At 39.2% G+C, this 27,915-nt stretch overlaps 1 protein-coding gene across 2 annotated transcripts in view; it reads right to left on the bottom strand.

Annotated features, from left to right (window-relative positions):
• The window catches only part of LANCL3 (LanC like family member 3), a 95,504-nt gene that overhangs the window by 13,110 nt on the left and 54,479 nt on the right, over positions 1-27,915 (bottom strand). For both annotated transcript variants that reach the window (XM_005593275.5, XM_074029451.1), the window contains exons 2-3: positions 9,138-9,261; positions 5,290-5,487 (exon numbers count right to left, since the gene is read on the bottom strand). In XM_005593275.5, the coding sequence (XP_005593332.1) occupies positions 5,290-5,487; positions 9,138-9,261 (322 nt within the window). The remainder of the gene's footprint in view (positions 1-5,289; positions 5,488-9,137; positions 9,262-27,915) is intronic.

The raw sequence follows: 27,915 nt of genomic DNA, 5'->3' as shown, positions 1-27,915 counted from the left end.
TGGCACATATACACCACGGAATACTATGCAGCCATAAAAAAAGAGATCATGTCGGGAACATGGATGGCGCTGGAGGCCATTGTCCTTAGGAAATGAATGCAGGAACAGAAAACCAAGTACCACATGTTCTCACTTATAAGAGGGAGTTAAGTGATGAGAACACATGGACACAAAGATAGGAACAATAGACACCAGGGCCTACTTGAGGAGGGAGGGTAGGAAGAGGGTGAGGGTTGAAAAACTACCTGTTTGGTACTATGCTCACTACCTGCATGACAAAATCCTTTGTACACCAAACCCTAGTGACATGCAATTTACCCATGTAACAAACCAGCACATGTACCCTCTGAATCAAAATAAAAGTTGAGAAAACAAAATATAATAAAGTGTTAATTGTATATTATGTAAATTTCACCTCGATAAAAAAAAGAAACAAAAAAGCTTCTTTAAAAAAACCAAAAGCCAATGAAAGAGAAATTTTGCAGAACTTGGTAAATGTTTCTATATTAATTGGGCATCTACTATATGCCAGGCACAGTAGTAGGTGCTAAGCTCTTAAAAAGTCTCTATCTTCATGGTGTTTTCCAGCTTAACTGGAAGTATTAATTAGACTACATGAGGGGAAATAGAAGTCTCATGGAAGCACACAGGACGGCCCCTAGCACACACTTGGTAGAAGGAAATGACTATTAGAGGGGTGACACCATCTAACCTGATTATTGGGGGTTGATAAGGAATTAGCAAGGTGTACTGCATGCTGTTGATGACCTGCATGGATCAGCTTTACGTTACCAGCAAGTGCCTCATTTCCCAGTTCCTGTGAAAGTCGGCAACTAACAAAGCTCACTGCTGCATCTTCTTGAGAGATTTGCCCTCAGAAAAATGAGAGGCTATGCTATGCAGCCACCCCTCACAGGGATGACACAGGGATACAAAATATCGGCTTCCTTGCCTCAAGGGAGACCCAGCTTCTTGATATAATCTGTGTTTCTTAGCTTCTCCTCAGACTCAGGGTGAAGCTAGTCTCCAGGTAAGACATGCTCCTCTTTGGCCTATTCTGCTTCCCTGCTCCCTTACAGGTTTCTCTTGATACCAAGCTCTAATTTTAGACCCTGAGGAAAGAGCTTGGTGAAGAAGGAGGGCATTACAGCCAATCAAAGGAAGGTGGGTGGGAAGGCCCTGCTCTTGTTGGCCTCCCTCAGGCTCTAGGTGTCCTTCCTAGATGATTGCTTTAGCCTCCTGTCCCCAGGTCTGCCATGCCTTAAATTCATTCTGTGGCAGAGTGAGTGACCTTTCTAGGACCATAATCTGACCATGACATTCTCCTGCTTAAACTACTAAATAACTTCCTATTACCCAGATGTCTTAGCATGACACAGAAAGCCCTTTGTGACTGAGCTCCTTTTCTATTTTCCCACCTCTTCTCCTCCATTCCCTTCTTGAAACTTTTCACTTCAGTAGAACCAAACCACCTACAGTGCTTTCATGCTTCTTACTACCAATGTGGTTCACTTTTCTTGGAACAAACTTTGTACCTTTCTTGATCTGGCTAATTTACCTTAGGCATCACAACCTCCAGGAAGCCTTCCCCGGACCTGGAGGCAGCATGAGGAACCCTTCTGAGCTTTCATTGATCCTATACAAACTTTAGCACTTACACAAAACCCAATTAAAATTATCTATTTCCATGGCTGCCTCCCCTAATACAGTGCAAACTACTCAAGAGCAGAAACTGTATCTTGTTCACTTTTTTCACACTAGTGTGTGGCATGGTGTCTGGCAAATGCCATGAACCTCATGCATGTCTGTTGACCATAAAGTGCCCCATTTCTCAACCCAGCACAGGCTGATACTGGGGTATGGATGAGAGATGTAGAAGGAAGAAGGGTGAGATGATCTAATTGCTATACCAGGCTATGAGCCCCAGACAGCTTAAAAGGTATTGATCCTGTGGTTCTGGCCAGGGTGAAAGAGCCTCTTCCTGCATCCTGGATCACAGAATGTTACATGGAAGTGACCTTGCAAAACTTCTAAACTAAAATTTAGTAAACCTGTTGGTTCCTAACCCAGCATAATGGAAGCCACAATAGGGCTACTTAATTAAAAAAAAAAAAAAAAAAAAGGCAATGGTGGGTTTCTTTGCTTTTGATAGGAATCAGGAACCACATCATTTCATCATAGGAACACTAATTATTGTGCATTGATAAGAAGCCTGAGTCAGCAATGATGTATGACTTTGCCAAATGCAACTGGGAAAAGGAATTAATTATTACTTAATAAATATGTTTTAAGAGACTAAACTTTTGAAAATATGGGATCTAATAGGACCTTGTGACAGCCAGACTTGGCACGTATACCTTCAACACACTGGAGAATCACCACTCAGGTCCATTCTGGGTTGTGTAATTTTGCTGAGGCATGTATTGTACAGCGTGCACTACAGAGCTTAATGACCAATGATATCTGTACTGCAAAAGCCTTGTTGTTCTTTATTCAAAGTCACCTACCCAAGAGCCTTTACAAAATGAGTTTTTTAAAAAAATACCCACACCTGTACTTCATGCAGCATCAAGGAAATGCACTGTCAGTGTTACCACAGCAGTGATGTAACCTAATGCAGTTGAGTTTATTTTAGCCACAGCATTTGTTTTAATGATTTTGTAAATGACTTTGGTCCTGTATTTCGGAATTGTCAAGGTTATGAAGGGGTCACATAAATCTTCCTGTAATACTTTACAGGACTTATTGAGAAAAAAAGCTATATGCCACACAAGGTATTTAAAAACGTCTTGTTCACAAAGCTCTTGGGGCACAACCCTCAGGAATGGCAAGGGACCAAAGTATAAAAGGGGGTCTGTGGTGATCAAAAGATTGAGTTCTGCTACTCAGTCTCAAAGTGCTCATTTCACAGATAAAGAGACAAAGGCACAAAAGAAACAAAGTGACCCTTTCTTAAGATCAGTAAACTGGTTAGTGTTGGAGCTGAAATTAGAAGCTGGAGTTATTAACTTAGAGTCAAGAACTATTTCTACACTGCATAAATGATAACTAGGCTTGTCACCTGTGGAGGTGGGTTGAAGGAGCATCAGTAGGTAACAATTATAGGAACAGATAAGGTATCATTAATGAAGCTCCACGTTGTGGATTATTTCTGGCAGGCTTTTAATCACAGAATTAGTCTGCTGCCTCAAACCATCTGCACTGTTCATAAATCTACTCTCAAAAATGTTTTCCTTAAATAAATGAAAATTATTTTATAGTTCGTTTCCTGCATAGCATTTTTGGAGAGTTTACTGTTGCCAACTTCTACAAAATCTTGGTGGTCTTTGGACTGCACTTATTAGACTTATAATCAATCTTGATGCTGTTTTTAGAGCACCTCTTCAAAGAAAGATCAATACCCTTGAGGTGGGGGTAGGGGTTGGTAGAAATAATGGGCCCCACTTCGTTTTCTATTCATTTTTGAATTGGTTTCGTTTTGGTAGTCCAGTGAATACGTGGACTGAATGATTTTTCTTTAAAACTTATGTTTAATCTTCTCTAGATACTGAACATGAATGATAAAGGAGGAGATAGTCTCCAAAGTGATGAATCCTATGCTGCACTGTTATGATAAATGATTTACAAAGACAGATGGTATTTAGTGTACATAAAGGATGGAATAATTGCCCTGCAAGACACCCACATCAATTAACTGACCCAGTCATTCATTTTAGTAGATTATCTTCCCACTTTTTTCAGGACTTTTACTAGCACATTGAATCCTTTTAAGATACTCTGTGTTTAAATTGGGATGTCTCCAAAATTCAAGGATCCTTGCTGGGATGCTTGGAGGATATCCAGAGACCATCACTGAGAATAATTAAAATAAATAAGAAATGGAAGAATTGAGCATAACAAGAAGGAATATCATTTCCAGCATGGTAAATAACTTGTTTTTTCCCCCAAAAAAGGTCAAATTAAAAAGAAATGGGCTCAAATCATAACTGGCAAAAGTTAGCCTAGACATAACACATGATGCATGGATACTGGTACAAGCACACATTTTGAACTTCCTTCGATAGGTAAATGTAGCAGGCAGAAAAAATATGACCAATACACTGCGACTTACATTATTCATCAACTCAATACTATACTTTCAGGGATTATAATTCATCAACTCAAACTGTACCCTCCAAAATGAAATTATAGTTGGATTAAAGACCGTTAATTAATGGGAGGAAAAGGTAATGAAACTCAGGTGAAAAAGTAAAGAGAAATCAAATATATTTTAAAACTGTGCTTGTGGGATTGAAGCATGGCCTTGAAAATTAAATCGACTCAGAATCTAAGAATTTTGTATTATTTTGGTATTTTAAATCTCTCCCCTGGCCATCTAACCAATATTGACTTATTTATTTGAATCTAACTTTTTTTCAAATTACCCATTCTCTGAAGGCTTAATTAGCAGTGTGATGGAATTTCTTAAAAGTGGGAAAAGATAGGGTTTGCTAAATTTCTAGCCTCAATTCCACAGAGTTTACTGGGGATGGCTATTCATGTTTCTAGACATCTTGTTTGGTACTGATGGAAATTCTTATTTGAAGAAGAGTTGTAGAATAGTGCATCCCAACCTTTAAAGTGCACGTGATTTGCCTAAGGATACTGTTAAAATGTAGATTTTGATTCAGTGGGTCTAGGGTGGGGCCTGAGATTCTGGATTTCTATCAAGTTCTCAGTTGTCCGTGCTACTGGTTCCAGGGGCCACATTTTGAATTGCCAGGCTCCAGATCTGCACTATCCAATGTAGCTACTGAGCACTTGAAATGTGGCTAGTCTAAACTGACATTTGATATAAGTATAAAGTATATGCTGGATTTCAAGGACTGAATATTTTTTAAAATGTGAAGTATCTCAATTTTTAAATTGTATATACAGGGAAATGACAATATTAGGGGTACATTGGGAACTATAATATATACTATTAAAATTAATTTACCTGATTTTACTTTTTTAATGAGGTTACTAAAAATGTAAATTACATATGTGGCTCATATTATACTTCTATTGGACAATGTTAGTTTAACTTTATAAACAAATAGATATAGATCATATTTTTAAAATGTAGAGGACCATTCTCAGAAGTTGTTTTACTGATCAGGACATTTGGCTTTGAAAAATTTCATCTCGACCCTTTTATCTCACATAGTAATGACATAAGATGAGATATCCTCAGTTCTCAGAAAAGGAACCTCCCTGTGGCTAACCTAGATGAAAGGCAATGTTTTTAGATAACAGAGTGTGTGAGACCTGGAGCGCCATGGCACCAGTGCACCAGCTCATTCTCTCTCTCGATGGTCTCGCCGAGCTCAGGTGGCCAGTTGCAATTTTGTTCCTGTTCCATGAGAAAGTCCACGCTCTGCCATACCAGCTCCCGATCTGAGGGCTTGAGATGCTCATGGTAAGAAAGAAGCATCTGAAGAATAGACGACAATCCATGAGCTGCCCCTGTATGAACAAACAAGGCATAAAATTCACACAATTGGGAGGACAGCTAGTTTGATTTAGTGAAAAGATCGACAGGATAAAAAACGATAATGTCAATATTACTTGAAAGCTCATATAGCAATGTGATAACTAAGTTGCCTAAGAACTAGGCTTCTAGCAAACTATAGCTTGCAGGCCAAATATGGCTCACTGCCAGTTTTTCTAAATAAAGTTTTATTAAAGAATAGCCATGCTCATTCATTTGCATATTTTCTATAGCTGCTTTCTGGCTACAACAGCAGCATTGTATTTGTGACAGAGACCATATGGCCCAGAAAGACAAAAATATTTACTCTCTCTAGCCCTTTACAGAAAGTTTTCTGACCAATATCTGTTTTAGAGAAGAGATCTTTTCAAACTTTGTAATTGAAATATCAGTAGCTTTCATGAAAATGCTCCTAAAATGCTTGAAAATAATTTGGTCTAGGTATCCTAAACATTTATTCTTTTATTCATTCATTCAACACACAAGTATTAAGCATCTACTCTGTACAAGATACTGTTCTAGGTACAGAGGATAGATCACTGCACAAAACAGACTAAATCCCTCATTTGTAATGTTAACACTAGTTATTGATATTCATTTACTTAATCCTTTACATTTAGCACTTGCATATTAGGCACTGTCTAACCCTGGTTATACAGATAAACATGATTTGGTTGACACCCTTGAAGACCTTTCCATCCATTCCAGTGAGATGGCCAGATTTGTAAATAAATAATTAGAACATGAGGTGATAAGTGCTCTGTGAGAGATGTGTACCAGGAGTATGATGGTTAATTCTGTGTGTCAACTTGACTCGGCCATGGAGTGTCCAGATATTTGGTTAAACATCACTTCTGGGTGTGTCTGTGAGGGTGTTTCTGGATAAAAATAACATTTGAACCTGTTTGCTGAGTGAAGCACATTACCCTCTCCAATGTGGGTGGACCTCATCCAATTCACTGAAGGCCTGAATAGAACAAAGAGTCTGAGTAAGAAAAAATTAGTTTGTCCTGCCTGACTGTCTTTGAACTGGGAATTGGCCTTCTCCTGCCTTCAGATTTGGACTCAAACTGGAACTTATATACATTATTGGCTTTCCTGGATCTGGCTTTCTCAGCCTCCATAATCATGTGAGCCAATTCCTTATAATAAATCATTTAGTTATATAATAAATCATATTCTGTTTGTCTAGAGAACCATGACTACCACAAGGACTAATAGAAGGAATGGAGGAGAGCTTAACTTGGCCTCAGGGGTGGAGGGGATGCTAAAGGTTCCATACAGAGAGTGTCATCTGAGCAAAGTCTTGAGAATTCCTAAGATAATTCTGAACTGGCAATGGGTATTGAACTAGCAAAGTCCTGAACATGCCTTTGGAAAAGAAGTTAGCTTAACAAAGGTAAAAGTCCAGTCCCTCTAGGATTTTTCACTCATTCCCAGTTAGTAGAATCCTGATTAGTGGGTGGTACTAGGGTCAATATATTCTGATGGCTTGCTCTTTAAACTCAACTCTATAATTTTAAAGCTTTGTTTTTGCATTCAGGCACCTTTTACTTTGCCATACTCAGAACTCTTGACTCCCCGGAAACAGTTTTACAGTTTGTATTCAGTCAAAATTTCTATTGCTCTTAAAATTTGATCATGAAATTTGAAAATATCTTTATTTTGCTGGATTTGAAATTGTTGGGGAAAAAAAGATTGCTTTTCAGGAAAATATTTATGCACTAGATACAAATCTAGTTTAAGCTATATATGTAAAAAGCCAGAATGTTAATTTCTCTAAAGAAAACCTGAAAAATATTGGGAGGCTGAGGTGGGAGGATCACTTGAGCCAAGAATTCAAGGCCAGCCTGGGCAACATAACAAGACCCTGACTCTATAAAAAAAAATTTAAGGATAAAAATTTGACCAGGCATAGTGAAGCAAGCCTGTAGTCCTAGTTACTTGGAAGGCTGAGGCAGGGGGATCACCTGAGCCCAGGAGGTCGAGGTTGCAGTGAGCTATGATCACACCACTGCACTCCAACCTGGGTGACAGAGGGAGACCTTGTCTCAAAAAAATAAAACCAGAAAAATGAATGGAATAGATTAGGGGACTATAGCAGAAACTGTCAGTGCCCTGGCTCATCACCTCATCTACACTCACCATTCAGATGCCTCTTTGTTCCTGCTTCATATCTCAAGCATCTATCATTTTGCCTGAGGCTTTCTTTGGCCACAGGAGCATGCCCTGCCCAAAGGGGCAGGACAGAATTGCTAGGGAATTAACACCTCTAGGAGAAGCCAATCAATAAAGCAGAGAGTTGGTGGAAGAATACCCCAGCTTCTTCATCCCTTGGGTGAAACAATTCTGAGACGTGTTCTATAAAGTCTTTAAGATTCCCTAGGGAAACTGAGCCTCAGTTGTCCACAGTTGCTCATTATTACACACTCAATTAGCTTCTTTCTCTTTCTTGTCTCATTTCTCTGCTCCTCTATCAACACTTTCTGAAATTACCTTTCAAATAAACCTTTTACACCCAAATCCTTGTCTCGGGGCTTGATTTTGGGGAGACTTAAACAGAAATATAAAATTTCTTTGAGAAAACTCATTGAAGTTGTTTATTAGCTATTCATTCATTCATTTGGGTTCCCTAATTATGTGCAAGCTCTGTAGTGAGGTCTAGGAATCACAAAGATAAATGAGAGAAAGTTCCCATCCTGAAGGTGCACAAAGCCTGCTTAGGCAGTTAGGCAGGTAAGCCACTAATTACAGTGTAATAAGGGCTCCAACAGAAGTATGCGCAGGATGACAGCATGTTACCCAGTTTTGCTTTGGGAGAAAACCTGAAACTTGTAAATATTTCTCCAGAGAGGATTCAACAACCCTTCTTCCAAAAGCACAGAACACTTTTCAGCAGATTAATGATGTTTGAGCAGAGTCTAGAAATCTGGGTATAATTATTACAGATTAGATAAAGGGGTTGGGGGAAGTAGGGCATTCTAGGCAAAAGGAACATGGACAAAGGTAGAAAGAGAACACTGCATGTGGGAGACTATGCTGGACAGAACCTGGAGGGTAAAGATAAAGCTTGAGTCTAGAGAAAGAGGCAGGTGGTCCATAAAGGGCCTTGCAAATCTTGCTCAATAGTAATGGTGAGGCACTGAAGGACTTAAAAGAGGAATAACTAATTTCTTTTTTTTTTTTTTTGCATGGCCCAGAGCTCACCATTAGCCATTACAATGCAGTAGTCTGTTATAAATCCACTACTATTAAAAACTTTAAAATGTTAGTGGCTGAATCCTACTTTTCTATTCAGAGGCACTACTTTCAATCGTGTGTGAAAAGTTTTCACAATGTTTCAGCAAAATTAGGCCAATAAGCTTACAATCTAAAATAAAGATATTAGTCTTGAGTGAACGTAATTGTTGAAATAGCTACATTTCTGTCAGGTAGACTATGAAAATAAATATTAACTTGTGATTTGTGTTATCTATCAGTATAGGTTTTTGAAGAACATTTTAAAATATTTCTTATTAAATGAATCGTAATGACCTATGGCCAAACAAAATCTTCCAGCCTTTATTCCGTATTAATATTAGAGACTTTCTCCATCCTAAAGGCCCATGCCAACACCTTTACTTACCCAAGTATTCAGTTCCATAGTAAGAATACATCAGGGGGAATGGTTTCCTCTTCTTTATGGCATACTGCTTCCCAGAGTCCAGAATTGCCTGGCAAATTGACTTGATCTGTGCTGGAGTCAGCACCTGAATAAGGAAATCCAGAAGTAGAAGTCAAAGCAGGATCTCCTTTTTCCTTAGACACTGAATTTTTTTGCTTAAGAAGCCTAGCATCATATCCACAGTATCCTGTACTATATGTAAATAAACTTAGTCAACCACAATTTATTCTTTTTTTTTACCACTGATTCTTCCTTTGTTGTCAAGTCGTCAAATCTGCCCTCTTTAGAAAACTTGCTATTTCGGTGGAAAACACACAACTTTATTGCTATAGGTTGCTATAAAATACAAAGACTACCTTATGGTTGTTATATCATTAATCCTTGTCACAGGAACAAGGATTTGCTCAGAAAAGAACAAATAGTCCTAACTGATTATGCTTAATAAAGCTGTTACTCCTGGTGTACGATGTAGGTCTGGCCCAAACAATGGATCTTCAATTTGTGTTATTTAGACTGTGCTTATAAAGACTGTACTTATAAAGCCATGATTCTGTGATAAGCTGCAGTATGACGGACTCACTCTAGGCATTTGTACTACCTCAATGAAACCAAAGTCCAATAGTGTCAACACAAAATAACTTCTAACATCAAAATGACTCTGAATAGAGAATGGCTAAAATGTAATGACTTGTAGTCTTCCATGTTTTATTCAATCTGTCCAGTAGGTTTTAGGATTATAGACATTAAAAGGTTCTCAAGCCTTCAAAGCATCATTGCATTTATTAAGATTCTGCTCAGGTTAGCCATGTGTTTTGTATCCTGCCCTTCCTGGGACAAATTAGATGTTCCCTTTGGCACACTCCCTTTATGACAGTGACATTTGCTCTGGTGCACAGCACTGTTGTGTTAGATCTCTCTCTGTTGTGTTAGATCTCTCTCTGTTGTGTTAGATCTCTCTCTTTCTCTCTCACTAGACTATCGGTTTTTTGAGAGCAAACACTGTGGCACCTCATAATTTTGGTATCCGTGGCACCTAACACAGAATTTGAGGGGGGTCCTTCACAGCTGATGAGTGAGTAAATAAGTGACAGGTTAACTGGTATGAGATTCAGAGCCCTCCCTCCCTTTGCTCTTTATTCCCTTCCTCCCTCCTTCTCTCTTTTCCTCCCCTCTGCGATTGTTCCTTAAGCGCCTACTACATTCCAGGCAAGATTGTTCTGGATGCTGGAGATATGACAGTGAGCAAGATAGATAGGACCTGTGCTCTCATGAAGCCAATCTTCCCAAAAGGTAGACCTGCACAGGACAGGTACTGGTCAGATTAACCAAAACTAAAAAACATCTAAGTTTAGTCTGATTGAATGAATCTGGGATCAATAAAAAGTCCGTTGGATTTTGGCCTCTCTCCTAAAACTGGCACGTTTAATTTTCCTATCCAATATCCAGCATTAGACCAGCCAATTCCTTTTGAAATAAGTTTCTAATGATTTAATTCATAAATTGCTCCTCTGATTTACCTGGTATTAGAAGGAAAAAATATAATCTGGTTTTGGTTTCCCAAAATCTAGCATTTAATTTGGAAAAATAATTACTTCATGAGGGCACCATTTATTAATTCTGCCAATTAACATTTACTGAGCTACTATTCCAGTAAGGTACCACAATAGGTGTTGTGGAGAAATTCAAGAAACCATAAGACATATTTTTTCCCTACAGGGAAGTTACCATCCAGCACTGGAGATGAGATATAGACAAGAGTCTACAATAGAGCAACTAAAGCTCATGAGCCTAGAGATAGAAAGAAACTTTCTCCTCTTTTTTTTTTTTTTTTCCTGTTTGCTGAAATAATGATGTCATGGCTTTCAACTTAAATTTCCCTTTTATGAACCACTCTCTCTGTCTCTTAAGTTTACTCCTCCTAACATTCCCGAAGACACTATCTTCCTATGCGGCATCCCCACTGTCCTATCATATCAGCTCCAAGTCTTCTTTCCTTAGCTTAATAGCAAATTTCTCCTAAATGATTGAATACACACACCCATTCAAATTGCTACCAGAATTTTCATTTGCTGTTGAAAACATTTACTCTTTGTGCCTTTATCAGTGCCAACTGATCTTAACTACTTAAAATCTTGCATCATCATTTGTCTCAAATCAACCCCTCTTTCTCAGAAACCTGCTAAAACCCCTGAAGGGCATGCACTTAATAGGACTCTATCCTGATTGAATCCCATAGTCTTCTGGGAATATATTCTGGCTCTGCTCAATATTGATTTTGAATCCATATGACAGAGGCAGTTTTTGTGGCAGGAAGCAGTCACTGAATTTGCAGGGATGTATTCATTTGCATTACTAAAATTTTTCCTATTTGACTTTCATGCCTATAACTGAAAATTGGCTTATTATTTCCCCAGTTGAACATTTATTCATATGTTATGTGTGTGTGTGCATGTCTGTGTACGTGTGTGTTTGCCTGCTTATTTTTAACCCAGAAAAAAATCAACTTATGCTATATGTGGTGCCATCCCCCTTTCTTTCTATCCTGAATCCACAGCTTAGAATAGGGAAAGAGTTTATAAAATATTATTTCAAAACCTCCGATGGTCATGCATCATGTCTGGGTGGTTTCCTCTTATCTCTCAGAAACACTGTGAAAAACAAAGAGAAACCAGCGCTTGTTCAGCTGGATAGAGACCAGTTATGCATGCAGTTCTTTATCTCTGGGAACAGACAAGACCTACCCTTCAGCTTATTGATCAGCAAATAAAAACTAGAAACACAGCCCATTAAAAGCCTGTGTGTGGGGAACACTGAGGAAGAGTATTTTTCGCCCCTGAACAAATAGTACAGAAAGAAGAAGGGAGTTGAGATTCTGGGGTAAGGGCTTGAGCTTCTTCTCCTGTGTGTCTGCTTTCTCAAAGATCCCTCCAGTCTCTAGTACACAGGAGCACATGCATGAGCACACCCACTGCCTCCAAGAAGATGGCCTATGTGCTTTTGAGACACTCTGAGATCCTGGGAATGAGGGAGCAGCATTTCCAGTGGGGGAACAAAAATGACTAGGAATGGCAGAGAGGGACTCCCTGGCCATCAGGCCTTCACCAAAACAAACCCAAATTATTCCCTGTCCTGTAGTTGTAGCCCCTAAGATCAAGGCATTTGTTGATATTTTGGATGGAATACGTTCTTTTCTTTTTACATTGAATTAAAATAAATGAAGATATCTCAAAAATACAAAGCAAATCTGAGGTGGTTTGGTTTAAATTATTTTGTTTAGTTTAACTGATTCACTTTACTGACCTTGTGAAATATTCCTATTGGTTTGGCCTCTGAGTATGAAGAGACAAGAGGGCAATAAAGTTCATACTATATTTCTTGGCCCTGCCTGAAAGTCATGTTATGACTGAACTACCTCCATGCAGAGGAGAGATGACTTTCTTTTTTAAAAAGTGAATAAAGAGACCAAACCACCATTGACTCTTTCCCAAGGCAAGAGTCCTACCTACAGCGCCTCTGAAGTGGCAGTCATTGCTAGCTATATTTCTTTTTCTAGGCATCAAACACCTCCTGCCCCTTCCCCATCAGCATTGATTGAATACGCGAATAGCAACTAAATCTTGGGTGTGCCAGTGTCCTAAGGCATACTATGCCAATCAAATTCCTCCTCTCAACAATTTGAAATGCATGTTCAAAAAAAAAAAAAAAATGAAGCTGTCAGTATTCCCAGCTGCTGCTGAAGACAGGTCAGGAATGGGCCCATGCATAAACTGAGGTCAACAGGGAGTAAGCAGGGGCTGTGAAGGAGAAAAACAGAATAAACCACCCAGCAGTGAGAATGAAAGGAGACTGGAGCAGATATGCTAAGAGAAACAATGATACCAAGAGAGAAAGTTAGAGGAAAGTAGAGAAAAATAGCTCCCTCTTCCTAACAGTTTAGGGCTACTCCCTTTAGGGCTTCCTGCCAATTTTCCATACTATACCCACCCCCATACTCCTTCCCTTTCCCTTTAATCATTTGAGAGTCTCAGTTTCTTGCAAAAAGAGCCTAATTAGAATAGACATGAATATAAAGCCAAACCTTTCATTTGTCACTTCATCCCTCACATAAACAATCAGCTTTCCTACCTACCATACTAGATCCTTTCAGTCAAAATAACAAAGATATCTGCATCTAGGGTGCATGATAAGGTACATGCGAAGACTCTCTGGGCATGGGACCCAGCATTGGGATTTTTTTTTTTTTTTTTTCCCTGAGACAGAGTTTCACTCAGTCACCCAGGCTGGAGTGCAGTGGCACGATCTTGGCTCACTGCAACCTCTGCCTCCTGGATTCAAGCAATTCTGCCTCAGCCTCCTAAGTCACTGGAATTACAGGTGCCCACCACCACACCCGGCTAATTTTTTGTATTTTTAGTAGAGATGGGGTTTCACCATGGTTGGCCGGGCTGGTCTCAAACTCCTGACCTCGGGCGACCCGCCCACCTCGGCCTCCCAAAGTGCTGGGATTTCAGGCGTGAGCCACCGCTCCTGGCTGGGATCTTTTTTAAGCTCCCCAGTGGATTACAAAGAGTGGTCAAGGTTAAGAACTACTGCCATAAAATACTAAGTGAATACAAAAATAGTTTTTAAAATCAAAGTAATAATAATATAATGTAATACAATATAATAATAATGATGATGAAGAGGAGGGCTAAAGGGAAAACTAGCAAAAGAACTCCCAGGTATAAAGAAATTCCTTTGGTCTGAGTCATGGAGGACTCAGAATATCTGTCCAGTCTTAAATTATCTGTCCTCAAACTTCTGTCAGTAGCCCATTTGAGACCTCTGATATCTCTAAGAGATATCTGCTCCTCAAAGTGTGGTCCATGGACCAGCAGTAAAGGTATCCTGATAGAAATTCAAATTCCCAGGCCCCAGACCAGACCCAGTGAATTAGAAACTGAATTTTATTTGTTTTAATTTATTTTTTATTGTTTTATTTTACTTTAAGTTCTGGGATACATGTGCAGAATGTGCAGGTTTGTTACATAGGTATATGTGTGTCATGGTGGTTTGCTGTACCTATTGACCTGTCCTCTAAGTTCCCTCCCTGTGCCCCCCATCCCCCAACAAGACCTGGTGTGTGTTGTTCCCCTCCCTGTGTCCATGTGTTCTCATTGTTCAACTCCCACTTATGAGTGAGAACATGCAGTGTTTGGTTTTCTTTCCTGTGTTAGTTTGCTGAGAACGATGGCTTCCAGCTTCATCTATGTCCCTGCAAAGGACATGATCTCATTCTTTTTTATGGCTGCATGGTACTCCGTGGTGTATATGTGCCACATTTTCTTTATCCAGTCTACCATTGATGGGCATTTGGGTTGTTTCCATGACTTTGCTATTGTAAACAGTACTGCAATAAACATACATGTGCATGTGTCTTTATAGTAGAATAATTTATATTCCTTTGGGTATATACCCAGTAATGGGATTACTGGGTCAAATGGTATTTCTGGTTCTAGATTCTTGAGGAATCACCATACTATCTTACACAATGATTGAACTAATTTAGACTCCCACCAACAGCGTAAAAGTGTTCCTATTTCTCCACAGCCTCACCAGCATCTATTGTTTCTTGACTTTTTAATAATTGCCATTCTGACTGGCATGAGAAGGTGTCTCATTGTGGTTTTGATTTGCATTTCTCTAATGATCAGTGATGCTGAGATTTTTTTCATGGTTTTTGGCCATGTAAATGTCTTCTTTTGAGAAGTGTCTGTTCATATCTTTTGCCCACTTTTTGTAGGGTTGTTTTTTTCTTGTAAATTTGTTTAAGTTCCTTGTAAATTCTGGATATTAGACCTTTGTCAGATGAGTATATTGTAAAAATTTTCTCCCATTCTGTACGTCGCCTGTTCACTCTGATGATAGTTTCTTTTGCTATGCAGAAGCTCTTTAGTTCAAGTAGATCCCATTTGTCAATTTTGGCATTTGTTGCAATTGCTTTTGGTGTTTTCGTCATGAAGTCTTTGTCCATGCCTATGTCCTGAATGGTATTGCCTAGGTTTTCTTCTAGGGTTTTTATGGTTTGGGGTTTTACATTTAAGTCTAATCCATCTTGAGTTAATTTTTGTATAAGGTGTAAGGAAGGGGTCCAGTTTCAGTTTTCTGCATATGGCTAGCCAAGAAACTGAATTTTAAAAAGATCACCAGATGGTATTTTGAGAAGCACTGGCTTAAGAAACATTAGCTATAAATTCTTTAAATTTCCCAATGTTAGGTTAGGTCCTGACAACACTATGTATCTAGAATATATAAATCTGACTTTCCACAGATTATTTTTTGTAACTATGACTATCATGGCTTTGGTTTCTATATAAAGGAAAGGTTGATTTTTTTTTAAAAGACAAGCTTTTGTAAAACTGCTATTGAAGATATTGTTCACAGTTTTCTAACGCCTCTATACGAAGGCCCAAGTGATAAGCTACCCTCATAGCCCACCTAACAAAGTGAAATGAGAGTTTGTCTTAGTCTTGAGGGCCAAGAGGCAGAGTTAATTCCTGTGCTTAGTGCAGAAACTTCCTTTACCCTAGGGGTTTTGCTATAAACATTTTACCTCTTAAACCTTAAACCATGTTGAATGGTTAATGGTTTCACTGTATTGGTGAATTTTTGTTGTAAACCACCCCAAACACGTTTTTGGAAGTGGATAGAGCCCAAGGAAACATTTTTACAATATACGGAATATGCGTCTTAAGGTGACAATGAATTATTAGTGTCGAAGTACAGTTCTAAGTCTTACCTGACAGGCAATCCTCACAGACTCTGAAACAACTGTAAGGAGGTGCTAGACTTCCCACCCTAGGCCTTGCTCAAGCACTACCAACATTATCATGTAATAGTCCAAAATGCCCTGAGTGCCCATCTGCATAGAATGCAGAGTCACTCTGATATCACAGCAAACACATATGTAACAGAGTAAGAATCTGCTATTAACTTAATGTTTTCGCCCAGCAATTTATTTCACCCAATCCTTTGCCTCATCGTCCTGTTGGTAGCATAGGCTTCTGCCTAGAGAAAGAAAGAAGCCATCTGACTATCTAATAAACATCAAAATGACTTTTTTATATGCCTTTTTTTAAAGTTAGAGCTACTGGAATGAGACAAATGACTTTTGATACCCATGGACAATAAAGAAAAATGTGGGTTGTTAGATCCTGGATTTTTTTTTTTTTAAGATGGAGTCTTGCTCTGTTGTCCAGGCTGGAGTGCAGCGGCATGCTCTCGGCTCACTGCAAGCTCTGCCTCCCGGGTTCATGCCATTCTCCTGCCTCAGCCTCCCAAGTAGCTGGGACTACAGGCGTCAGCCACCATGCCCGGCTAATTTTTTGTATTTTTGGTAGAGACGGGGTTTCACCGTGTTAGCCAGGATGGTCCCGATCTCCTGACCTCGTGATCTGCCCGCCTCAGTCTCCCAAAGTGCTAGGATTACAGGTGTGAGTCACCACACTCGGCCTCCTGGGTATTTTTAATACTTAAAATTGATACTATAAAACAATAGATTTGAAGGATAGTTCTGAGTAAACTCAGGATGGAGATACAAGCTGTTCAAGGTGGGATGAGTTGACATGGAAAAGAAATCAGAAGTTGAAAGTCAGTGTGAGTGTGGTGTCCTGCTTTCCTACCTCCACCCCATCATGCCAAGCCTTAGGAGCCTTACAACAGGCCTCCAGACAGGTTTGGGAATCTACAGTTCGTTAGGATGTGTGCCTCCCTTTTGCCTGGAACTCAGGAAGATGGCAGCCTCAGAGGTGTGTCTCTTGCTTCAGGGTCTGGGACCAGCAAAAGAGATACCACCACGTGGCCTGTCCCACATGAAACAGCAGAAGATGATCCTGAGTTTCCTATGCGCACCAGAACAGAGTAGAAAAACATCTCATCCCCAAAATCAAATTTACTTTTTAAAATGTCCAGTCCAAATCATTTCAAATTAAAAAGTTAGAGAAATTGTTTATACAAAGTCAATATTCACAAGTGGTTAAATTTTTACTTCCTATATCTCTTTGGGGTTGTAGTTCACTTGGAACCCACTAGGTTACAAGAAAGAGCCAGGCCTTTCAGGAAATCTCTGTAGCAGATAAAGATTTACTTAAGGTATTGAGAAGACAGAAATTTGGAGGAGCTTCTTTGAGGCAGAACATCATGAGCACTCTTATAGTGCATAGTGACCTCCAGAGAACATCATGAGCAGAGAAGGTGTTGAGCAAGCTTAAAGAGACAAAATAGGGCTAAAGAAAAACTTTCAAGTAGGAAACTGATCTTGACAAACTGAGTAATTCATGAGTATTATGTGCAAAGCCTATGCTAAGTTGGAGAAACATGGGATCTTAATAATGAGACTAAGTAGACATGCAAAACATGTAAATAATGAAATATTCAGCATTCATTTAAATCCTAAAAGTAGTACACTAAAGGAGTAACGTGAATGGAGTAAATATTGAGGGCCTCACAGAGGAAGAGGAGTATGAGCTGAGCTTTTGAAGGACAAGTAGGAAGTGGGTAAATGAAAGCATGGGGAAGAGAGGATTTTTAACCTATTGGATGATGGGGGGAGTCCTGTGCATTGGGGCAATGCTTCAAAACCCTCAAGGTGCACACATATTACTTGGGGCTTTTGATAAAAAACAAAGATTCTAATTCAGTAGGTCTAGGGTGGGGCCAGGATTCTGCTACTAACAAGCTCCTTGTTACAACAGTGGTGATGCTGAGGCTGACACTGCTGGTTCATCAACCACACTTGAAGTAGCAAAGGATTATGAAAATAGAGAGGCTGGTTGCAGCAGAGGATTTCTTTTGGAAATGGTGAGACGTTAGACTAAAGGAACAATAGAAGTTCCCAATGATATTCAAGGCAGCGAGAGGAAGCATTAAGCAAAAGTGTTGCATATTATCATTTAAATGATTAGATTACCCAGAAAAGGGACACAGCAACAAAGATAAATTCTCTTCCAATATTCTGCATGTAAGATAGGCATGTCCATATTTGCATGCTCCACTGAGGAGCTCTTTTAGCCAGTGTGGCCAGGTTTGTTATTTTCTTAATTGGTCTCTAAATGGGGCATGTGTGCTGGTGCAGAATGAGCAAGTCCCTTCCATCTGGTTTTCCTGATGCTCCCTGACCATTATTATGCTGGGCTATGAGGAATAGGAGGCAGGTTGCTCTAGTTGATGATTATCCTCCCGTCATTAAAGGGATTCAGCATGGAATTTCAGTTATAAACATTTGGTCCCAGGTACCACTTTACAGTTGTTTCTTTTCCCTTCTCATGTGAAGAAACATAAACCGAGAAAACACTAGAAACCAGAAAAGAAAAACAGGTTTTTCCCCATTCTTACAGCCTGACTGCTGGCTTTAAAGATTTATTAGAAGTAGCTGGTAACCCAGTCTGCACCAAGTGTCACTAGATGATTTCATTCTCTTTCCTCTAAGACACTAAATGTCTCAGAGCACAAGCTTCCTTATCTACAAAAACAGGATTATGTGTGTCCCACCTATCTCCTCAGGTAATAATGAGACTTATGAAAAAGCAGTTCCCAACGTTTGACTGCATACTGCAATCACCTGGCGAGCTCTTAAAAATCCCAACGCCCTGTCCACACCCCACACTGATTACATCAGACTCTGGGCGTGGGACCCAGGGATGAGTATCTTTTTTAAACTCTCCAGGTTATTACAAAGAGTGTCAAGGTTGAGAACTACTGACATGAAATACTGAGTTAATGCAAAAGTAGTTTTAAAAGGCAAAGTAATAATACTATGATTATGATAATGAAGAAGAGGAGAGCTACAGGGAAAATATGGAAAAGACCTCCCGAGTATAGAGAAATTCCTTTGGTCTGAGTCATGGAGGAATGGAAGGAGAAACCTGATGTGCACATGAATGAACATGCTGGGTCAGGCCAGAAGTCCACTAAATGCCATCCAGTGTTTCCAACACAGGCACCAATGCACATTGTGAGAGGCTAATGAGGAAACCACAGAACACAGCAGACAGTGCACTGGACTAGGAATCAGGAGATCAGGGCTTGAGGCTCCACTGGCACCATACCCATGCTTAAGTCATCAGACCTCCATCTCTTCATCTGTAAAATAAAGGGGCTGGACTAGTATCTATTCACTAGGTCACAGCTTCTCAAATGTTAGTGTTCCTAAAAATCATCTAGTGATCTTGCTAAAACACAGCTTCCCAGGCCTCACCCTCAGGGATTCCGACTCAGTAGCTGTGGAGTGGGGCCTGAGGTCTTGCATTTCTAACAAGATCTTGGGTGATGGTGATGCTCCTGGCCAGAAAAGCACCTCTTGAGTAGCACTGTACTAGGTGACATCTAAGATGCCTCTAGGTTCCAAGCTCTATGGTTCTCCAAAGCATTGGGGGAATCTGGTTTTTGAACATAAAAAGGAGAATAGCATGGTGATAAACAGGGACTTGGGGGTCAGATACACCTGGATTCCAAACTTAGCTTTACCAGTTTCTAGCAGTGTGAATTTGTGAGTTACTTATTCTTTCTTAGCCTCATTCTTCTCACTTGTAAAAAGTCATGATAATATCTACATCACTGGATTGCTGTAAGGATTTCATATAAGATGCTTAGCACAGTTCCTAGCATAAAGCACATGCACAATGCCTGCAAGTGATAGTGAAAAGGAACATCTGAAGTTCAATAGTGACTGAACTCCAGGCCTTGGAGGTTTGAGATCAGCATATTTCTCATAAAATAATCATGCTATTGCCTACTTCTTATACCTCATCTTCCATCCAAGGACCAGCTTACGTCAGCCTGTATTCCTAAATTGTTCTAACTTATAATTCATAAACTAGCAATGTATGACCCTTCATGTCTGTGTATTTACTTTTCTCATCACCACACTTGCAGCCTTCACTGTCCCACTTTTCCCAAAATGACATTCCTTTGCTCTTTCAAAATATCTCTCAGGTTTATCTGGTTTCTAGATACTAACTAACTATATAACTTTAGACAAATCATGCAACTTCTCTGGACCTCAATTCCTCATCTGGAAAAATAAAAAGTCAGGCTGAGGTGGTCTTTAATGTGTCTTTCACATAGAGCATTTTATGATTCAAGTCTTTATGACATTTATAAATCTATATACTGTATACATACTTGGGCTGTAATTCTGTAATGTGAACATGATAGTATGTTTCAGCAGTTTAATTTCTTAGAGAAAAAGCAAAAAGTCATTTGTGGTAAAACTAGAACACAGGTTCAACTTGTCCTATTCTAGGCATTTTATCAATATGCCTATTTTCTTATGTACTTTCTTCCTAATAGAAAGCTTAAAGGACTAGAACTCTTTGTAGCCTCCTGGCATCAGTTACTTGAATCATCTGCAGTTGTCAATCTCCTGATATACCCAAAGTGAACAACGACATTAAGACTGAATGCTTTGTTGACTATTTCACATTATACCTTTCTCTAAGTCACTGTTGAATGAGTATGTCATTACAGTATTCTCAAACTGTGGTTCAAAATGTTCAAGTGCCTGTTTGGTACATGATAATGTACTAGAGAGTATAGAAGTATAGGGATGCATAGTTGCTTATTGTCAAATATACAGTACATGCCCTTCTTATTTTGAAAGGCCAATTCTGAATTTATAGTGGCTTACACTATTAGTTAGTGACATCTCTTTTCCCTTTATTTCTTGCTAACTGAATATCAGTTTTATTAGGCTGGCAATTGTGTCTAGCCTTAAGTGACAGTAATTAGCCTTGGCCAAACATGTAAATCCCATTGTCCCTTGCCAAGTACCCTGCATTCCTTGTAGCTAGGGTTGGCTATGTGGCCTCACTTGATCAATGGAGGAATCTGCAGGAGCTTCATGGAAAGCTTTTTGTTTCATAATACATGGAAATAAAATGGACATACATGGCTGTTATCTCCCTTTCCTTTTTTTGGCTGCCTTGAATGCATATGTGAGGCCTGAAGTAGCACACGGCCAATTTGCATCCTGCAGCAATGAGCACGTGGATGAAAGGTCAACATTCTGAGAATGACGGGGGAGAAAGAAAAATCCTGGGATTTTTGGACATTATTGAGCATCTGTACCACAACCAGGACCACATATATCCAGACCCTTGTTATAAGAGAAAATCTAATCCCTTTTTAAAAAGTCACTGTTCATTGGGTTACTTACAGCCAAGCCCACATAAACTGGGCAGCCATAAAGTGCCAATCTAACAACACTGCTAGCCTTCACTACCCTGCAAAGCAATTTTTGCCCACGTCCACCTCTGTTGTCACAGAAACCTCTGACTCTAAAGCTCTTTAAAATGGGACCGACTGCCTGAGTAGGCAAATTTAAATGCAGTTTCCAGTTCTGACTGCACTCACAAGGTTGCAATTGATTTTTCTCGTTAAGTGCTATCCTAGAGCCCAGGGACAAAGAGTAGAAAACACTCTTTGCTGCCATTGCCCTGGGTGACCTCCCTATTTCTTCCACTCATCCAGCTTCAGGTCAGGGGCAATGGACACCCTCCAATCTGTCACCATGATAGCAGATCCTCAAATCCTTAAGTCACTTTGGGAAGACAAAGAGGAGGCCTGTGGGAGCTTCAGCAATAAGTGCTATGAAGCAATTATCTTCTTTTCCAGGAACCACAGTTCTTTCCACTCAAGTGACTCTATTATGTACTACCTATTCTGTCATCTTAGAGAGGTATTCACAAAAATGGTCCTGGTTGAACAATATGTGAACAATTTGTGAAATTTTAAGGCTTAATAGCTCTTTCACCTAGATGCTTTCAACAGAACAAGCTGAAAAGGTATCTTTTCCCGTGTTCTTTGACATGTGCCTGTAGGATTGATGGATGCCCTGAAGGTCATAATTGCAGAAGGGAAGGCAGAGATACTTTAAAATTGCCTAGATCTTTCTTCCTTTTTTCTTTAGTACCTTAAAATACATTTTAATAAATGTATTCCTTGGATATAGGGGAAACAGTGTGATATAGTGCTGGTTGGGCCATGAACGGTAACTTTTCTGCGTATAACATGAAACCTAAAGCTACAGGGTATGTGGAGGGGTCTGGTAACCATAGTTGGAAAATTCAGAACTTCTAGCTTTGTCATAATATGGCCCTGAGTGAGTGATTTAACCTCTTTGGCTTCACTGTATTCATCTGCAAAATGAGGTGGCTGACCTAGTAACTTCCCAGTTCCTTTCTGGCATACATATATATGAAATAAAACGGACATATATGTTTCCATCCTTCTCCCCTTATTCATTTATGTACTGTAGGGAACCCATCCTCTGTGTGATCATGTCCAAAGCAGCAGTTTTGTTATGTTGACATTTTCTGGTATTTTAAAGGGAAAATGTTTCTGTTTTCTTTTTCTGGCTTCTTTTAATAATTTTAACCAGTAATCTTTAGGAGAGCTAGATTATAAAATTCAGGTAGAATCATTTTCTATGTAAATGGCATATCTAAAAAGGATATTTGAGGTGACCACAGCACGAAGGTGTGATAAAGGGAGTTGCCGCCACCACCTGCATCCCCTTACTAACCACCAGGAAAAAAAAGTGACACCATGGCCAGATTCAACTTTTGTTTTATGCCTAGTGGAAGGAGAAAGGAATAGAGGACTTCAGGAGGAGCTGGCTCTATGGCTGAAGAGGAGAGAAGGTAAATTGACACCCTTATTCTGTTAAGGGTAAGAAGTTCCCCCAAAGTCTCTTCCGTAGATTTAATATTTGACAAGTTTCAAATGGTCACTGTCAAATGAATGCGGCTGGGGAGCCTACTGCCCTTGGAATGGCTCAGAGGAGCAACTGACATATGTAACCAATAGTAGGCAAAGCAGGATTTATAACCTTGTAAGTTAGTAACTAAGGTCTTTGTCTTAGACGAAGATTTATTCTGTGATAATTATTGAGCCCTGCTATGGCTTACTAGGAGAACATCAGTGAGCAAAAGAGAGAAAAGTCTCTGCCACTATGGAGATTACACTTGACGTGGTTTGGCTCTGTGTTCCCACCCAAATCTCATCTCAAATTGTAATCCCCACGTGTCGGGGGAAGGGCCTTGTGGGAGGTGATTGAATCATGGGGGGCAGGCTTCCCCATCGCCGTTCTCAGATCTCAGTTCTCAGATCTGATGGTTTAAAAGTGTGGTACTTCCCTCTTTGTGCTCACTCTCCTGCTGCCATGTAAATAAGTGCCTACTTCCCCTTCCACCATGATTGTAAGTTTCCTGAGGCCTCCCCAGCCATGTGCAACTGTGAGTCAATTAAACCTCTTTTCTTTATAAAGTACACAGTCTCAAATAGTTCTTTATAGCAGTGTGAAAACAGACTAATATAACATTCTAGTGGGGTAGTCTGAATAAATTCATATCATGCTCCATGTTTTATTTCACCAAATGTGTCTTATTCTGCCACTGTCCATAATTTGTTATTATTTTAATGAGGGCATGTTTATGAAGTAATCAATATTAAGTGAATTGTGTACTGTCATCTCATGTTGCCTGGGGAAAGTTTAACAGGAGATAAAACTCATTCATAGCCTCCAATGTGAATTCAACTGAAGGCAATCGCCAAGATTGTAAGGATGGACATATGAAAGAAATGGCCAGCTGCTATAGCACATAATTACATGGTGAGTTAAAAAAAAAAAAAAAAAAAAAAACAGAGATCTCAATCTAGATCAAGACTTTGGGGGAAGGGAGAGAGAAGAATCAGACACTCATTTTTTTAAAAAAGCTCCACATGTGATGCTGGGACACAGACACTGCTTTACAGGGCTTTGCATTGCAAATCCAGCATAATTTAATATTGCAAATAGCACAGGTGGTTAGAACAAGCAACTGAACTTAATCTCATGGGGTTCACGTAGCATAGCTGGATATATTCCTAGTCACAGACTAGACTTTTAATTATAAGCTTAATGCCAGGTACCCTCACTATAAGTTTGCCTCATTAGTTGTAACACAAAATACAACTGACCATTTATCACTTTTTAAATAAACCAAAGCAGGCTTCCCGATGATACTGAGTAGCCTCATGTTTAATATGTAAAGAGAACACGTTCACTAAATATGTAATTGGTCATGAAGCAGTACTTTAAATATATGGTCTCCCAATTACAATGTGAAGGAACAACTCAAGAGAGAATTTACCTACATACATGCATGCTTTATATATATATACACACACACACACATACATCCATATACACACACACACATATACACATGTATGTTATATATATGTGTATATATATGTATTCTGTTGATGTATATTTAGGAAGTTTCCAGATTTTAACTCTTATGGATAAAGCTGCTGTACACATTCTTATACAAATGGGCCTAGGCATTTATTTCCCTTGGACATTGATGCACTGTAATAGATATCCATATTTTATATATATTATATATATATCTCCATATATGCATACATACACACACATATATATACACACATACATCTATGTATACATACATCTATGTATGTATACCTATATACATACATCTATGTATACATACATCTATGTATGTATACATACATACATATATGCATACGTGTATACACATATATACATATATGTATACACATGCATATATGTATGTATACACATACATATATGTATATATACATATATACACATACATGTGTATATATGTGTGTATGTATGCATATATGGAGATATATATAATATATATATACACACACACACACATACTTGGAATCAACCCAAATGTCCATCAGTGACAGACTGGATTAAGAAAATGTGGCACATACATTTTCTTAATCCTAAAATGTGGAATTCTTAATCTTAAAATGTGGAATACTATGCAGCCATAAAAAAGGATGAGTTTGTGTCCTTTGTAGGGACATGGATGCAGCTGGAAACCATCATTCTTAGCAAACTATCACAAGAACAGAAAACCAAACACCGCATGTTCTCACTCATAGGTGGGAACTGAACAATGAGATCACTTGGACTCGGGAAGGGGGACATCACACACCGGGGCCTATCATGGGGAGGGGGGAGGGGGGAGGGATTGCATTGGGAGTTATACCTGATGTAAATGACGAGTTGATGGGTGCTGACGAGTTGATGGGTGCAGCACAGCAACATGGCACAAGTATACATATGTAACAAACCTGCACGTTATGCACATGTACCCTAGAACTTAAAGTATAATCATAATAAAAAATAAAAAATAAAAATCATTGCAATAAAAAAAAAAGAATGTGTAAAGCAGCTTTATCCATAAGAGTTAAAATCTGGAAACTTCCTAAATATACATCAACAGAATGAATAAATAAATGATGGTATATTCATACAATGGACTATTAATTAACAATAAAAAAGAGGACCAATTACTGATACATGCAGCAACATGGCTGGATCTCATAAACAATGAACAAAAGAGGTGAGACACAAAAGAGTATTTGCTGTATGATTCCATCTCTATGAAGTTCAAAATCAAAGTTTGGTGATAGAGGTCAGAAAAGTGGTTACCTACCTGTTTGGGGGTTTGGGGGTGTGTGTTCAGGATGAATGATATTCATTGGGATAAAGGAACCTTCTAGATTGATGGAAATGCTCTGTGTATTGATCTGGTTAATAGATATATGATATGCACAGTTAATTCACTGAGTTATACCCTTAAGATTTGTACATTTTGCTATATGTAAACTATACTTCAATTTTTTAATAAAAAAGCAAAAATAAATCAGGGTATTGAACAGCATATCTATTATATGGTAGAATGAATAGTTTAGTTGTCTGTTAATACATTTTATCTGAATGTCAAGGTCCTTTGGTTGTAAGTAGGAGGCACCAACTTTACTAGGTATCCTGAAGTAGGGTCTTCCTAAGACTATTGGAAATAGAAAAAAATATACACCCTACTGGGAAGACGAATTACATAAAAGAGCACATTACCTCCAGGCTGACACACCCCCTGGCCAGGGCTTGGTGACCAGAACACCATGACTGGATTTCACTTCCCCTGCCCTTTTGACCAGGTGCCTTTATACACGGCACAACCATGCCTGTCCCCCTATCTGTAAGAAAGCTGCATGAGCTCCTGAAACCTGAGGGCAGCTAGGACCAAGAAGGAACCAATGCTTGGACCCAGAAATCCTCCAGGCTGTAGCCAGTGTTCTCTTTCGGTGACATGGGTCTCTGCCTCTCTTTCACTTTCTACAGGTCTTCTTTCACTACTTTTCTGTGGCTGAAGGTGACCTCCCATCATACTATCACTCTGTCTGTCTCTGTCTCTGTCTCCGTCTCTCTCTCTCATTCCAAGTTTTAACATGTCCCTCAGTTTTAGTCACATTACAGGATCAAATAGAGTTACTGAAACCCAATTTTAAATTCCTGGGAGAATCTGATATGTTCAGCCTCATTCAGGTTCAGCCTCATTCAGGTGTGTTTACACAATGGCATCCACTCTAGTTGAAGGAGCAGGGCCAAGTAATTCAAGATGGCTGCAATGATCCACCCAGAGGAGAAGTAGGATGAAACTTCACAGAGAAATGGGGTTATTCTGAGCTAGGCAGACATTCCCAGAAGGGTCTACTCTATTTGTATCAGGAATGTGTTTAACTTAAATGAACAGAAAATCTCATTTCTAGTGGCTTAATCAAACAACAGGTCATTTTTCTCATGTAACAAAATGTCTAAAACTGGCTGACTGCTGATATTGCTTAGCTTAGTGACTTGGGATGTTAGAGCCAGGATGACACAATTTGCACTTCCTTCCATCATGGTGGCCTATAGGCACAAAACGGCTGCTGCCAACTCCAGACATCATGTTTATATTCAAGGTGGGAAGAAATGGGAGGGAGGGGCAATGCACATGTAGTCTCTTGTATCAGAAAACCAAAAGGTTTCCCAGAATACCCCAGCATATTTACACTGACATGTCATTAGCTAGTACTGTATGACATGGCAAACCTGACAGAGAGAAAAGCTAAAAAATCAAGCAATTACTGGCAAAAATTGCTATGTCAAACAAAAGTAGGGTTATATTAGTAAGGACAATGTGGCAGAAAGAGCTCTGGTTGGCAATAGTGTCTGTCACCACTCTGAACTACAGGAATCCATATTGTCTGAAAATTTGTTAGCCATTTATGATCGTGTCTGAACACAGGTGATGGAAGGCACACTTAATTCCTTTTTCAAAAATGCACTGCTTCTTGCCACACACTATGCCATTATATATTCAATTTTGCACTCCACCACCTAGGATCCTTTGGCTAGAATTTGCATTCTATTTCCAAAGCTCTTGTGGAGATAATTGGTCAAGGCCGGTTTCTCAGCTCTGAATATGACTGTCTAACCACTACACAAAGGCCTTTTCTAAACCAAAAGTAATATAGAACTGTAGAAAGCATGCTTAGAGGATGCTTGGCTTTCTCTAAATATACTACTTCAGAAGTGATCTAAAGATAACTATTATTTCAATATATGCAAATAGATAATATTCCATTTAAAATCTGTTCCTTACTGTGAAACAGGTGCAAGAGACGACGAGAGTGTTTAAGTAACCAAGTGCAAACAGTCTTCACCTTTAAAAGGAATAGATGGGACTAGATGGCTTCTAGGCACCCGCCCCCCCCATGCTTGATATTATACTTTCTAAATGGCCTGCAATCACAGTCGCTCCATATCATGAGGGACATTTCTAAGAATTGTCTAGATTAGCATTATTCTTCAATTGAGAGTCAATGT

The sequence above is a fragment of the Macaca fascicularis genome, chromosome X, assembly GCF_037993035.2.
Source record: "Macaca fascicularis isolate 582-1 chromosome X, T2T-MFA8v1.1".
NCBI classification, from domain to species: Eukaryota; Metazoa; Chordata; class Mammalia; order Primates; family Cercopithecidae; genus Macaca; species Macaca fascicularis.
The sequence above is the reverse complement of the archived record's forward strand: the minus strand, read 5'-3'. Positions and strand labels throughout refer to the sequence as shown.